This window comes from Hyperoodon ampullatus (assembly GCF_949752795.1).
Source record: "Hyperoodon ampullatus genome assembly, chromosome: 3".
Lineage (NCBI taxonomy): Eukaryota > Metazoa > Chordata > Mammalia > Artiodactyla > Ziphiidae > Hyperoodon > Hyperoodon ampullatus.
Genome location: NC_136916.1, coordinates 177,639,543 through 177,655,998, shown reverse-complemented (window position 1 = coordinate 177,655,998; position 16,456 = coordinate 177,639,543). Strand labels below are relative to the sequence as shown.

At 48.1% G+C, this 16,456-nt stretch overlaps 1 protein-coding gene across 2 annotated transcripts in view; it reads left to right on the top strand.

The window, feature by feature from the left end:
• Nucleotides 1-5,761: 5,761 nt before the first annotated feature.
• The window catches only part of CDC42BPB (CDC42 binding protein kinase beta), a gene marked incomplete at both ends in the record, with an annotated part of 111,250 nt that continues 100,555 nt past the window's right edge, over nt 5,762-16,456 (top strand). For both annotated transcript variants that reach the window (XM_079699261.1, XM_079699260.1), the window contains one exon: nt 5,762-5,936. In XM_079699261.1, coding sequence (XP_079555387.1) covers nt 5,762-5,936 — 175 coding nt within the window. The remainder of the gene's footprint in view (nt 5,937-16,456) is intronic.

The window sequence follows — 16,456 nt, the reverse complement described above, 5'->3', positions numbered from 1 at the left end:
GATTTTACCTTTTTGCTGGATATTTTTCCGTTCCTATAAATTTTCTGGAGCTTTGTTCTGGGATGCAGTTAAGTTAGTTGGAAATGGTTTGATAATTTTGGGTCTTGTTTTTATGATTTGTTAGTAGGCAGATCTGGAGCAATGCTCAGTCCAGGGCTAGTTCCCACTCCCAAGGTATAGCCTTCTAGAGAATTCTGCCCAGTGCTGGTGAATTAACAAGTTTTTCTAGTCTGACTGCTGCAAAACAACACTACTTTCAATGTATGTGAGCATCAGGCACTATGCCTGGTTCTTTCCCCAGCCTTGGGTAGTTTCTTTCTACACAAGTGCTAGTCAGTATGCTGTTGGGTACTCAGGGGGACCCTCTGCTGATCTCCTGGGTTCTCTCTCTGTGCAGCTCACTCCTCTCTGGTACTTTGTCCTGGGCCTTCCAGCTGCCAGACTCTCAGCTCTGCTTCCTCATCTCAAGCAGCCCACGGGGCTCCCCCGCCCAGTCCCCCCTCCCTGGATGGGCAGACATAGGGATCACTTTTGTTTATGGTGGCTGAGGGATCACAGTCCTTTGTCATCTCGCTTCCAGAATCATGAAAATCGTTGTTTCATGTATTTTGACTATTTTCTTCACTGTTTCAGGTAGGAGGGTAAATCTGATCCCCATTACTCCATCTTGGTTGAAAGCAGAAGTTAATTTGCATTTTCCTGTCAATGAGACTGACAATAAGATTCTCATATATCTATTGATCCTTTGTGTTTCTTCTTCTGTACATACCCTTGTTCATATTATTTGCTTGTTTTCCTTTTGGATTACTTTCATTTGTTCTTAATGATTTGAAAGGGCACTTTTCAGTGTAAATGGCAAGACCCTTGCTCACACTGGTTTAAAGAAAAGAGGAAATTTTATTGTTTACATAACAAAATACCCCCTGCTCCTTCTCTCTTTCTCTAACAGGAACTGTGGCTGTTGGGGTGACATCCCACCATCACAACATGGGCTACGAAGCAAGGATCAGCTACCTGCAGCCTGTGTGCCAAGTTCCTTTTTTGTAAGTAAAGCTTTTCTGGGGCACATACTCATTTGTTTATATATTGTCTATGGCTGTTTTCATGCCCTAGCAGTAGAGGCAGAGACTAGGGTATGAAAAACCTAAAGTATTTACTCTCTGGACCTTGTCTGAAAAAGCTCACCTGCCCCTGGTCTAAAGCAAAAGACAAGAAATTCTCTCTCCCAGTTTATTTATTTATTTATTTTTAAAATTTATTTGGCTGCACTGGGTCTTTGTTGCAGCACGTGGAATCTTAGTTGCCACGTGCGGGATATTTAGTTGCAGCATGAAGATCCTTAGTTGTGGCATGCGGGATCTAGTTCCCTGACCAGGGATCGAACCCGGGCCCCCTGCATTGGGAGTGTGGAGTCTTAACGGCTGACCACCAGGGAAGTCCCTCTCCCAGTTTAGTATACAACATCCTAAAGGAGTTCACCTATTGGCCTGGCGTGAATCATACGGTGCCCCTGATCCAGGGTGGCTGTGGGTGGGGGGGAGATGGAGAGCTGAGCAGCCGCCTTGGGTGACATGTCCACCCCCTGTGGCGGCCCCTCTAGGATCCCATGAGCAGAGTGGAGCCAGAACAAAGACTTACGGGGAATGGGGTTCAGGGGACAGGGGGTGCCAGCCAAACACCAGACTGTCCAGCAAAGGGACAATGACCTTTGTCTGGTGTCCATGTACAAGGGATTGCTCAGTGAGCTTCTAAAGCAGCCCTCCATTTGGGGGCACAGTGGACTGGGGATGGACTCCCAGCCGGGAAAGAAGGCTCACGAGCTGCTTTGGAGGCAGAGCCAGGAGTGTGCTGCTGTGTGGGCACCTGCCTGCTCTGGAACATCTGTCAGGGTGAGGGGTGCTTCCTGTGGACAGATGTGAGCTGTGTGGACAGATGTGAGTCGCATGGATGGGTCATCTTAGGTCCTGTCCAGTGGTCTCCATGGAAGGGCAGAGGGTCCCCTGCAGGCACCAGATAAACACCCACCCAGAAAAGTGATACTGCTGCCCAGGAGAGAGAATATCAGGGAACTGTTGGGGAGCCTGTAAATGTTCCCAGGAGAGAGGGGTCAGCTTACACTTTGCCAGACCAGAAGTGAGGCCACAGCCCTCCCCAGTGCCTCTCTGTTCCTCCTCTCTGGCAGCCACCCCGGATGGGTGGAAGCAGGGCCGAGCTAGCTGAGCGGCTTGCAGAAGGAACGAGGGAGACTGCTGAGCACAGCCCCCTTTCCCCAGGGTTCATCCCAGGCCCTAAAGGGCCCAAGGTAAGATTTAAAGTTAAATCAGGTTCAAAGGTTTGATTCTGTAGACCTGGACACACTAATTTCTGAACTGAGACATTGTTTGTGACTTGGTTACTGTATGTTGTACATGTTTCAGGGTCTGAGGCTAAGGCTAGGCTCAGTCTGGCTTGCAGTGTTGCAAAGACCAGAAACCCACCATACCAGCCTATGTAGGAGGAGTTAATTGTAAAGATACTGTTATGAACTGAATGTTTGTGTCCCCAAAATTAATATGCTGAAATCCTAACCCACAATGTGATGTTTTTAGGAGGTGGAGCCTTTGGGAAATGATTAGGTCATGAGGGTGCAGCCCTCATGAATGGATTAGTGACCTATTTATAAGAGGCCAGAGAGCTACCTCTTTCCCCACGTGAGAACACAGAAAGACAGCCCTCTGTAACCAGATTTAGGGCAGTCACCCAGAACCAGACCATGCTGGTCCTGACCTTGGACTTCCAGCCCCCCAGAACTGTGAGAAATAAGCTTCTGTTGTTTTTAAGGCACCCAGTCTATGGTACTTCGTTATAGCCGCCCAAAGTGATTAAGACAGACACAGAGGAACCTCATGGATGACTGAGGACACTGGGATTCCCTGGTCTGGGGAACCCAAGACACTCTATCCATCAGCTGGTCACAGAGCCCCTAGTTTTAGAAATAAAACTCTAATGCACAATACCAGCTACCAATATGTGAGCATGTAAAGCAAGCCAGGCACTATTCAAAGTACTCTCTGGGTATTAACTCATTTAATCCTTCCAGAAACTCACTGAAATGCTGGGGTAGGTCCTTTATTATTCTTTTACCTCCGAAGAAATTGAGGCACAGGAAGATTTCTAGTATCCAGACTAATGGGCAAGACTCACAGGTATCCACTTAGGCAAGTGCTAAGAAAAACTACAGGGTGAGCTGGGCCTGATCCAGCCCGGTCAGGTAGGCAAGGCTGCCCTGAAGGGACAATCCTGAAGCAGATTGGGGCTGAGCACACAAAGTGAAGGTGGTCAGGGAGGGGCATCCAACGTGAAGGGCTTGGCAAGTGCAAAGGCCCTGAGGCAGGAGGGAGCAGGAATAGTAGAGGAACAGCAGAGGCCAGTGAGACTGGAGTCAGAGACTGAGAAGAGAGTAGGGACAGGGTTAGAGGGCTGAGCAGACCCCTGCTGGGTCTGAGCATGAGACAATATACTGTGCAAATGCGGACACAGTGGGGATGAAAGACGTTGTCATATGTACACTGGGACAAGGGCAAAAAATGGGCACTGCCCCAGACAAATTCGGACGTTTGATCACCCTAAAAGCTAAGATGAAGAATTTGGTTTTAACTGTAAACGTGGGCTGCTCGGCCTTTTTTTTTTTTTTTCTTTTTTAATTGAGGTATCATACACATAAAGTGCATACGTATTTAGAGTATGGTTTGATTAATTATGTTCAGACCCATATACCAAGATGGGTCTGGTCAAGATACAGAATGTTCCTAGCCTCAATTCATAAACCCCCCAAAGTATCGTCTAGTCTGACCTCTAACACCAAAGATTGTTTTTGCCTGCTTTTTTTTTTTTTTTTTTTTGCGGTACGCGGGCCTCTCACTGCCATGGCCTCTCCCGTTGCAGAGCACAGGCTCCGGACGCGCAGGCTCAGCGGCCATGGCTCACCGGCCCAGCCGCTCCGCGGCATGTGGGATCTTCCTGGACCGGGGCACGAACCCGTGTCCCCTGCATCGGCAGGCGGACTCGCAACCACTGCGCCATCAGGGAAGCCCTTGCCTGCTTTTAAAAAACTAAGGTATAATAGATATACAGTGACATGCACTACTCTTAAGTGTACAGCTTGAAGAATGTTCCTTTTATGTACTCCTGCATAACCATCACCCAAGTCAAATTATAGAACACTTCTACAGGCCCAGAAGGCTCCCTCCTACCCTTTCCAGTCAATACCTCCCACAGAGGTAGACGCTATTGTGATTTTATCTCCATGAGCCAGTTTTGCCCCAGGTGCCGTTAGCGTTCCATCTTCGAATCTCTCTGTGTCCCTCATCTGCTCCACCTGGCTGCCCTGCGCCTACTGAAGCTCCCCCCGCCTCCGCCTCCCTTTCCCAGGTTGGGGATCCCTAACCCTGCATCCTGGCTCCCCAGCCCTGGCCCACCCCCATGGCCTCAGTGACCTCCCACGAGTTCTAGGCCGCCCCTCCTCTCCCGACGCCAAGGGTTCGTTTGGGTGGAAGACATTCTCCGTCACCCTCCTTCCACAGGCACACGAATAAACCCGCAATCTTGGTATAAGCAGGGACTCGCTAGGCAAACCCAGCCTGGAGACAAACAGCAGGCCCCTTCCTACCAAACTGCCATCCCAAGGCATCTGTTTGCGGGGAGGGGAAGGTGGGCAGTAGAGTCTGAAGCGGCCACTGCGGGTGCATCACGAATTCACGGGGCGCTGGGTAGACTGCGGGGGCGCCCCTCTCCAGCAGCCCCCACCCTGTATGGGTGGGCCTCAGTCTCCCGCCCGTCAAGTTAGAAGAAGGTCGCCTTTTCCGTAAGGCCGCTCCCAGCCCAGATGAGACCCGGTTTTAAAAGAGACAGCCGAGGCTGCCAGCGCTGCGTCTGCGGGACGGCCCTCGACACTCACGTCAGCCCACCGGCCACGAAGCCCCGAGGGAGGCCAGGGCCCGTGGGTCTACTCCGAGACCCCGGGTCCCCTTCGGGAGGCAAGACGTGCGCGCGCGGGAGCGCAGGCCTCGCACACAGAGGCCCGGTCCCCGACGCGCTCGCGCACGCCGCCCGGCCGCCCTCTGCGCACGCGCCTGGGCCACAATCTCGGCGGAGCACTGGCTGTTCCCTCGCCCCGCCCCCGCCGGGCGACGCTCCCCTTCGACCCCGCCCGCCCGACCTTCCCGGCATCCCGACCCCCCTACGGCAAGCGGCAAGGTCCGATCCCGCCGGGAGCCGGGAGCCGGGAGCGCAGGGGCGGGGCGGCGCGCTGAGGTCAGCGCGGCGGCGGCCGGCCACACCGTGGTTGGCTGCGCCCGCGCTGGCCGCGCCCTGGTTGGCTGCGGGCCGCGGGGCTGGGCCGCCGGGTCGGGGCTGGGGTCGGGGCTCGGGCGCCGGCCGGGCTTGCGCAGCGCTCGGCTCCGCGCCGCTGCAGGTCGACGGCGGGCGGCGAGGAGGGTGCGGCCGCGGGCGGGGCCGAGGAGCGCGAGGCGGGGGCGGGCGGCGGCGCCGAGGGGAGGAGACCAGCCCATGGACCCGCGGGGCCCGGCGCCCCAGACGCTGCGCCGCCGGGACCGAGCCCAAGATGTCGGCCTAGGCCGGGGCGAGACGACGCGGACGGGGCGGCGACGAGGGGCTGCGGCTGCCGAGGCTTGCGGCCGCCGGGACGCTGAGGGCTCGCCCTGACGGACTGGCCGAGCGGGCGGCGAGAGGCCGGCGCTTTGGGAGCGGGCCGCGCGGCACCATGTCGGCCAAGGTGCGGCTCAAGAAGCTGGAGCAGCTGCTCCTGGACGGGCCCTGGCGCAACGAGAGCGCCCTGAGCGTGGAGACGCTGCTCGACGTGCTCGTCTGCCTGTACACCGAGTGTAGCCACTCGGCCCTGCGCCGCGACAAGTATGTGGCCGAGTTCCTCGAGTGGGGTAAGTGTGCGCGGGCCTGACCCTCGGCTCTGCGACCCCCGCCCGGTCGCGCCCTCCCCCCACTCCGCCCGCCTCCTCCCTGTCCTCGGGCTTCCGCTCATCCCGCCTCGTCACCGCTCCCAGACCCGCCGCCCCATCCCTGTCCGGCCGCTCCTGGCGCCCTCACCGCTTCGCGGCTCTCCATCCCGCCCTGCCCTCCTCTTTGGCCTTCGCACATCCGCGTTCGGCCGACCCGCCCCCTCATCCTGCCCCTCGGAGCCACATCCTCCGCTCCCCCCCCACCCCCGCGCCCGGCCATCGCCCCGGCCGCTTCCTGGACCCACCCTCCGAGTCTGGACATCGTTTCCTGCAGCACTCCCTGGGACATCCGCCCCTCGCCCTTGCGGTCCGGAGTCCGCGTCGAGTTGCTCCTCCCGCTCGCCCTGCTGGCTTGTAGGGGCAGCGGCGTGTGCTTTGTGCGTCTGCCCCCCGCACCCCCGTGCGTCTCCTGGGAGCCCCTCCTAGGTGACAGCCTGTCTGCATCCCTTGGTGTCCGGGGCCTGAACATCCCTTTGACTGTACCACCTCTAAGGGAATCTTAAGGTTAAAAGCCTTGTTTGGAATACGCCATGAGAGAGCAAATTGATTTCTTTCATTGTAGTTTTGCCAGACCCTTGTAATATTTGGGGGGCAGCTGGAGCTGTTACTATACGGAAGTCACTTAAGAACTTGCTTCGTCTGATCTTTGCGTGCCTTAATCATCGGTTAACTAAGCTATTATGCTTTATTAGGACAAACATTTGATGAAGCTACTTAATGGTTAAAATCTCAAGAACAGCTACACGTGTAAAGTGAAATCTTCTTACATTCTCTCTCTCTAACTTGGACATTTTGTCAAGACCCTCAGCCTCATATAAAAATACTGAGAAGGAAGATGCAATGTTTCTGTTCAGGGTTCGGGCCAGATCTACGAAAATCTTATCCTTGGGTCATGTGCGTCATTGGACTAGCACTGTGCAGTTTGACCCAGTAATTTCTAACCTTTGGGGCTGATAAAGCTGATGTTGACATGAAGAAACAAACGAATGTATTCCATAGTGAGGCCACCTACTCTGCCAAAATGGTAATGAGAATTTGGAATTTTGTTTACAAAATAAAACTTAAGTTGCGATATTCTTTAGAGAGCTTCTGTTTTTCACTCTTTAGTGGAATTTTGATGTCTTGTGAGAGCAGCAGTAGAAGGAGGCCCACAGCCCCAGGACAGCCTGTTATGCTTTATTTTGGTGGGGTCCACCTTTCCTGATTATATACGATATCAGTCAGATAAGAGTACTATTCATTTTCTGGGGTCATGTATCAGTGACATGATTTCCAACTGAATGATGTAACCGACTTCACGGTTGCTTTGAAAGTGAAGTCTTTGGTGCCTGTTACATCCCAGCCTTCGGAGTATCCTCTTTGCTCTTCTTGCTGAGCGTTTCATCTTGAAATCCAGTTTCAAGATCAGGTTCAACTCAGTGCTTGGTATGTGAGTAAGTGTGTGACTGAAAAGAGAAGGCAGAGGGAAGGTTGAGTTAGCAGGTAAGGTGCGGTCCCGCTAGCCTCCGGCCTGGGGACCTGCAGTGCCTCGGAGGGGCTTATCCTGAAGGCTGGGTGCCCTGTGGAGCAGTGGTCCTTCCTTGTGCAGCCCCCTCACCACCAGACGGTACCTGCCACTCTGTGAACTGGTGGGCTTCACTGGAGGAAGCTCTTCTCTGCATGTGCGGAGGTCTTATGAGATTTGGGTTTTCCAAGTCTTAAGTAGAAGCTGTGTGCTGTAATATAGAAATATTTTGAAAATCGTGTGCTGGCTCTTTGGAAATTAGGATCACAAATAAATTACATTATTCTAAAGAACTCAGTCTGCACAGAACTTTAAATTACAGAGAAGAATGGATTCTAAGGTGGCATGTTCATGGAATAGTAATATATTTTAGAAGCAGTATTTCATCTCATGTGTGTTAACACACGCACTGATGTAACTCCACAGTGTGTATTACTAGTTAGGATGTGTGTGCAGTCATTATTTAGTGTTACTTGGAATGCCCAGTCATTGTGTTTGGAAAGCAAAGGATGGTCTTTCAAGTGGAATTGTTTGCGGAGCATTATTAGGTGCCCTGACTTCCAAGTGGAATTACTTCTGCTCTGCTCAAGAAACACATACATAGGCTGTCAACCTGCGGATTGTTGAGTTTTTGGATTTACACTCTGCCTGGCGTTTGAGACCTCTCATGTGTTGAGTCCTCTCATGCAGAGGGGCCAACCTTGCTAGGTGTCTGTTAACAGTTATGTAGAATTCTTGAAACCTAATGAAGAAAAATAGCCGATTCAGCCCAGATTTGAGACTTACTGGGGAGTCTTTGTGGAAATTTGGAAAGTATAAGTATTGAAGATTTTAAGTTTTAAAAGAAGATTTTCTTATTTCCACAGTGGTTGCTTGGGACAAGACTCATCCTAGGCTTCACTGTAGATGTTGCCTTTAATTTTCCCTGATTGTGTTTATAGTTTGACTACTTTTCTCTGTGAAATCCAGGACCTTAATTAAAAGTTGGAAATACCCTGCTTTGCATGTATATTTCTTTAAGCTATTTTTTAAATGCAAATTTGATACCGTTTGAAGCAGAGCATATGAAACACTTCGAAGTTTCTACAAGTAAACAGCAACAAATACGGACAACTAAATGAGGTGAAATTGTTGTCTTTCATCTTCGTTTTATAAAAATACTTTTACGGGCTTCCCTGGTGGCGCAGTGGTTGAGAGTCCGCCTGCCGATGCAGGGGACACGGGTTCGTGCCCCGGTCCGGGAGGATCCCACATGCCGCGGAGCGGCTGGGCCCGTGAGCCATGGCTGCTGAGCCTGCGCGTCCGGAGCCTGTGCTTCGCAACGGGAGAGGCCACAGCAGTGAGAGGCCCGCGTACTGCAAAAAAAAAAAAAACAACAACAAAAACTTTTACATGTCTTAGATTTTTTTTTTCATGACTTAAAAGTAATGACTGGTATTATATTTGGACAGAGCTGATGTTTGAAGTCCCAGCCCATTGGCATTGGGTGGACCACAGTGGCCCTCTGCTGACCCCCATGTGGCCTGCAGACCAGGTGGGAGGCATGGAGCTTGCTGCTGGCGGCAGACGTGAACGTGGGTTTCCAGATTCCCAGTCCAGGGCATCTTCTCTCATCGTGCCACCATGCTTCCTCTGTAAGGGCTAGAATTAATCTTTGTAGCCCTCTGTTTAATTTCCTCATTGGTGATTTTTCTTATTATGAAGGAAGCGGCACCTTCTCAGAGCTCTCCTTCATCTGTGTGAATTCCTGCAAGCTCTTGGCCTGGGGGTGCCCAGCCCTAGGTGTGAGTGGGATGTGACTCTGCCAGATTTAATACGTTCAGGCTTAGCGGATGGTGCCAAACATCTCAAGATACATTTTAATCTAATGGTTTCTCCAGATAGAATTATTGCATAACATAGGAACACATTTTTTTAAGTAACAGATATAAGAAACATCTTTTGAATAATAAGATCTAAGTTGTAGGGGAATACTGGGATTGCGTAATAAAATTTAGGTTAACATAATTTGGATTTGTAAATAGGTATTTGACTACATGGTATTGACCTCATGGCAAGTGATGGAACAGCTGAAACCATTAAACATTAACCGGCCAGCCTTACTTTTTCTCTCTTAAAACCTCCTCCACTGACAGTTGGGCTTTGAGGTAAACAGCGGTGTCTGTGTTAAATGTAGACTTGCAATAAGTAAAACTGGAGTTGGAGTGAGTTGTTCTCACTTCAAGATACCATTGTGTGAGCTACCTGAAAAAGCCTATGCTGTGTGGTGAATTGCTCTTCAATTGCAAATGCATGTAAGGTAAAAACTCAGAATGCGCCAGCGCAGTGTTGACAGGAACGCCCCTTGCCTTTGCCCTGCCTCTTGTTGCAGCACCTGACGCCCTTGGAAATCTTGTCCTGTCTGTGCTGACGTCTGTGATGCTGGATAAACATGCAAGCAAACAGGACTGTTAATTTCAAACTATATTAAGTACAGCAAAGCTATTGAATGCTTTCCTTGGTAAAGAGGCAAAATGTATTTTTTGAGACTAATAAAGTAAAAGGGTCATGATAGAAGAGACCACATATAGATTTTTTACCCTTTTTTAAAAAAATCATAAGTGGTAAAATGGGGCTTCCCTGGTGACGCAGTGGTTAAGAATCTGCCTGCCAATGCAAAGGACACAGGTTTGAGCCCTGGCCTGGGAAGATCCCACATGCCACGGAGGAATGTGGTAATTTTTGAAGGCTTTATTTAGACTTAAAATGTACCGAGGAACAATTAAACAATTAGTATCTATTTTATCTTATTTTTTTATTTTATTCGTTTAAAATAAAACAGATACTATCTATGAGATGAAGGTCATACTTTATAGTATGATTTTAAATAAAATGTGTTTCATATTAGATTTTTGCCAGTAGGTAACTGGCAGCAAAATTGTTTTCAGATTAAAACTTTGCAAAAAGGATCAATTATATAATAGGAGACTTGAAAAAATTTTTTTTAAATATTTAATTTAATTTATTTATTTTGGCTGTGCTGGGTCCTAGTTGCGGCACGCGGGATCTAGTTCCCAGACCAGGGATCGAACCTGGGCCCCCTGCATTGGGAGCATGGAGTTGTACCCGCTGGACCACCAGGGAATTCCCCTATAATAGGAGGCTTTGGATTTTTGTTGTCTTTAGAAAGAATTAGAAATTTGAAGAGAAATTTGAATTGAATTATATAATTTCTGTTCTTGTATTGGAGCTTCTTTGGAGACGTAAGGAACTTACTCTTCACGGGGGAGTCCTAACATTTACTGGCATGATGATGATTCCTCTAGCCTCCAAAATCACAGACTCATGGGTTTGAAACGGTTAGGAGTTTGAGAGATCCCATGATCTGCCCTCCACCCCCATCTCCCCTCTCCTTTGGGTAAACCGGGCTCTGGACATTTTCCCTAATCATTTCTGAGCAAGTAGCCCTCTCGCCAGGGTTTCTCTCCTTCACGGACCCGTGGTCAGCCCTGGGCCTCCTTGCCGGCACCTGCTTTGAAATATCTTAGTTTTATTTTAACCTTTCTTTCCCCCCCCATTCCCATTATCACTGGCCTAGCTGAAGCTCTCAAGCCTTCAGACCTAAATTAAGTCCTTTCTTGCTTGAAGATTTAAATATCTCTGCCAGATGAATCTTCAACACTGCTTTTCATTTCATCACTCCCCCTTTCAAAACTTCTACAATGACTTTGTATTCTGTCGCCTTAAAAAAAATCAGGTCTGAAATCCATGGTCCAACGCTGGAATTTAACATTGACCTAAGGGACTTCCCTGGTGGTGCAGTGGTTAAGAATCCACCTGCCAATGCAGGGGATGAGGGTTTGAGCCCTGGTCCGGGAAGATCCCACATGCCATGGAGCAACTAAGCCAGGGCGCCACAACTACTGAGCCTGTGCTCTAGATCCAACGAGCCACAACTACTGAGCCCGCGTGCCACAACTGCTGAAGCCCGTGCGCCTAGAGCCCATGCTCCGCAACAAGAGAAGCCACTGCAATGAGAAGCCCATGCACCGCAACAAAGAGTAGCCCCGAAGAGGTTGCTTATAGAAGTTAGACCCAGAGTGGGCTGGCTGGTAGAGGGACTGCTGTTTTGCATTATATTGAATAACTCTGTAGAACTACTTGACTTTTAAAACTGAGTAAATGCATTACCTTAATAAAAGTAAAATTGTATTTAATGAGAATCACCCCCACAGGATATGGTCAGAGGTGCCGTTAATCTCAACCTCTAAAACTAGGATTAGTTGTATCTTTTTAGGCTTATTTGTTTTACTTATTTATTCATTCACTCATTTATTTATTTTTGGCTGCGTTGGGTCTTCGTTGCTGCGCGCGGGCTTTCTCTAGTTGTGGCGAGTGGGGGCTACTGTGCGTTGCGGTGCGCGGGCTTCTCATTGCTGTGGCTTCTCTTGTTGCGGAGCACGGGCTCTAGGTGCACGAACTTTAGTAGTTGCAGCACGCAGGGCCAGTAGCTGCGGCATGCGGGCCCTAGAGCACTGGGCTTCAATAGTTGTGGCACGTGGGCTCTGTAGTTGTGGCGCACGGGCTTAGTTGCTCTGCAGCATGTGGCATCTTCCCGGACCAGGGCTCGAACCCATGTCCTCTGCATTGGCAGGTGGATTCTTAACCACTGCGCCACCAGGGAAGTCCCTAAGCAACCTCTTTTAACCCTTCTGTTTCTCCTTATCATCAACAGTCTTATGATCCCATTGAACTGCCAGTAATAGAGAACCAAACAACAGTGACTTGAAATCAAGGTTGGATTCTCTGTCATGTGACACTGTTGGTAGTCCAGGGCTAGGAAGACAGTCTCATTCCAAGAAGTCTTCAGGGACCTGGGCCCTTTCCTGCTAAGTCCACTGTGTGGTCTGATGGGGGCCCTCCTGTCTACACTCCAGGCGGAGGGTGAAGGTGTTATGTGGATGGGGAGCATTCTTGGATGCTGATGGTTATCTGTTTAGCAGTTCCTGCCTCAAATTTCATGCAGCTAAATAGCATGCTTATACTGCCAATTTCTGATTTGCCATTTTATATAGTATCTGTTAACTTCCTACTGTGGAAGAGAAGGCTATGGAGCTTTACATGTCTTCTTTCCTGCACTGCCTGAAGCACACACACCCTTCCTTTCTCTCTGCTTTTCCAAATCTGGCTATATAATAATTTTTGTTTAAACTGATACTCAGTGTTTGTTGTTATCATTGGGTAAACATTTTAACAGCTGAGCCACATAGGATACAGTTAACTCATAGTCTACTAAGACAAGGAATTATTTTTGTGTTAATTGGAACGACTTATTTTTTCTCTCATTTAGCGTGGATGCCAATGTATAGTCATGAATTTAGTCCAGGCTTCTAAATAGTACTCCCCAGTACAGTCACCTCGAGTAATCTCTCACTTTTCATCCCTTGTAGAGCCTTTCATTTTCCTGTTCCATTCTAGGCTGTTTCTTCTCTAGGCCTGCTACTTAGCAGTCATCCTGGGATTTCTCTTCATTCCTTATGGGAATTCTTTTTGTGCCTCTCCTGTGTTGAACGGGAATTCCTGGATCCTGTGTCTTATATTCTCGTGGCTTCCTGAGAAAGAGTTCATCAGAGAGAAATTTTTTTGAGACCTAGCCTGTCTGAAAATGTCTTTCCTTCTCTCACACTTAAACGACAGTTTACCTGGGTATTGAATTCTAGGTTACAGGTCATTTTTCCTCAGAAGTTTGGAAGCTTCACTCAGATGTCTACCTGCTGTTGTTGCAAAGGGGAAGCCTGAGACCATTGTGATTGCCACGCTGAGACCATTGTGATTGCCACGCCTTTGTGAGACTTCTTCCATCTCTGGGAGCTTTGAAGTTCTTTATTTATCCCTAGTGTTCCTTGGCGGGTCTTTTTGGTGGGGACACTTGGGTCCTTCAGCTCTCCAACACTTTTCTGTATTATATCTTTATGATCTCTGCTTTCTTCATTCTTGCCTTTTTGGTTGCCTGTTATTCATATTTTGGACCTTCTGGAATTTTCTGCTGGTTTCCTTTCTCCTACTTTTTTCCATTCATTGATCTTTTGTCCTTATTTTTCTGGGAGAGATCCTCAACTTTGTCTTCTAGTCTTGACATTGAGTTTTTATTTCTGCCATCATATCTTTCATTTCTAAGTGTTTTTGTTCTTAGTATTTCTTTTTTTTTAAAGTAACATCTTGGTTTTGTTTCATGAAGGCAATCATTTAAAATTTTTTTTCTCTTTTTTTGTGTTGATTTATGTGCATACATTTATGTTATACAGACATTTTCTTTTGTTTCTTGTGCTATCTCTGTTTCTTCCGAGTCCTTTTTATCCTGTTTCCTACTTTGGTCTTTGTCTTTGATGTCAGAAGCTCTTCTTCAAATGTCTGGTGATTATTGGCTGTCTTCCGTAATTACGCCTGGACTGATTGGAACTCTCTGTGTGCACAAACTTCAAACGTTGAGTCTCACCATTAGAAGTCAGATGGGGACATGGCTCATTTGAGGGGCGCTGCCAGAGTTGTTAAAGTAGTTCCTCCTCTGGGCTGTCAGTTCCCCAGAGTGGGGTTTCTGGTCTCCTGCTTAGATGGTGGGGAGAGTGGTATATGCCCAGCTGCCAGCTTTCTGTGAAGGTGGGGTGAGGTGGAGGAGGGCCAGTGGCGGGGATGGGGGTGGGAGGAGGTCTGGAGTGTAACTTCTTCTTCTGCGGACTTAAAGCCAATTCTGTTTTCTGTCCATTATTGTTTAGCCTTCAAGATACTGGTGCTGCTGGTTATTCCTGAGCTGCCTTATTCCTACTTCACTTTCACTTTTCTAGCTTTGCTAAATTAGATGTCACTTGTCCATTTGCTCTCCCCACTGTGCAAAATTATGTTGACATTTGTAGTCTACTGTCATCTCCTGTCATTCATCAACAAGCATTCTTTAAGGACTTAAGAAGTGCCAGGCACTGCAGTGGTGACAAAACAAAATTACTGTTCTCTGGAGCTCATGTTAGCCTTGAGGCTACGTCCCACTGTAATCTATGCTATCATTTTATGAGCTTTCCAGATGGTGCAGAGATAAGGGTGTCCTATACACTGGAGGTAACTGAAAGGTACCCTAGTTTTCACCTCTAAATGAAGTCAGAGCGTACAGTTGCTGTTTCATTTTTTTTTTTGGACGTATTCTGTTTGTTATATTTACTCACTTATTAGAAAGCTTCCTGCATAAGTAGAAGGAAGAAAGGAAGATATGGGAGGGCAAGTTTTTTCCTAGTAATTGTACAACATTGGAAGAGAGAGAAAGGAGAAGTGGTAAAAGGATGGGAAGGAAGGGGACTTGGGTGTGTTGAAAGCAGAAGAGGGGGTGCCTGGAAAGTGGCTGGAAGGAGGGCTGGGGAGGCACCCTGGGTGGGCATAGGCGTGAAGCAGGAGTGTGCCTGTGTGGATAGGTAACGTGGCGATGTTTGAATTGGGTGTTTGTGACTCAGGGACCCGGTGTATAAACTGTATCTTTCTTGAAGTGACACAGAGCTGATTCTGTTTAACTCTAAAGCTTTTGGTCTGTAAGAAGAAATCACCAATTTAAAATAAAGAGCAGAATAAAAATGTTCTTGCCACTCATGATTTTATAAATACATAAAAAACAGAAATGGGGCTTCCCTGGTGGCGCAGTGGTTGAGAGTCCGCCTGCCGATGCAGGGGACACGGGTTCGTGCCCCGGTCCGGGAAGATCCCACATGTCGCGGAGCGGCTGGGCCTGTGAGCCACGGCCGCTGAGCCTGCGCATCCAGAGCCTGTGCTCCGCAACGGGAGAGGCCACAGCAGTGAGAGGCCCGCGTACCGCAAAAAAAAAAACAAAACAAAACAAAACAAAAACCAGAAATGAAATCCAAAGGTAGATAGAACTACCATACGACCCAGCAATCCCACTAAGGGGCATATACCCTGAGAAAACCATGATTCAGAAAGATACATGTACCACAGTGTTTGTTGCAGCACTATTTACAATAGCCAGGGCATAGAAGCAACCTAAGTGTTCATCGACGGATGAATGGATAAAGAAGATGTGGCACATATGTACAATGGAATAGTACTCAGCCATAAAAAGGAATGACATTGAAAACAAATCGCTTATGCTAACGCATATATATGGAATTTTAAAAAGTGGTACTGATGAACCTAGTGGCAGGGCAGGAATAAAGACGCAGACGTAGAGAACGGACTTGAGGGCACGGTGGTTGTGGGGGGGGAAGCTGGGATGAAGTGAGAGAGTAGCACTGACATACACACACTACCAAATGTAAAATAGATAGCTAGTGGGAAGCTGCTGCACAGCACTGGGAGATCAGCCCGGTGCTTTGTGACCACCTAGAGGGACAGGATAGGGAGGGTGGGAGGGAGGCTCAAGAGGGAGGGGATATGGGGATATATGTATACATATAGCTGATTCATTTTGCTGTACACTAGAAACTAACACAACATCGTAAAGCATTTATACTAAAAAAAAATTAAAGAAACCTAAGCACTCAAAAAAAAAAAAAAAAAAGAAACCAAAGGTAAATAGACCTCCCTTACCAGGACACCCAAACTACATTTTAAGGCTGTTGCTCTCTTGTGCTTTACCCCTGTTCATGTGAAAGAATTGAATTAAAAACATTGAGTTTCTCTCATTTTGTTTAAAAAATTTCAATCAGGGGGCTAAATTGATTTTTAACATATTTTTAACTTGAAATAGCATTTATATTGATCATTATTGAGAAAGATGTTGGTTTCATAATTAATGGGTTTACAGCAATCCTTAAAAAATAATTTTGCAGCTCAGATTTGTTTCTTTTTTAACCCTAAGTATTTGGAATCAGATTGTTGAAAAGTCTTTAAGTATATTAACAAATCACCTTTTTGGTGTACCTTTAAATGAATCTGAGAAAATGTTGATGAGGCATTGCTTTCA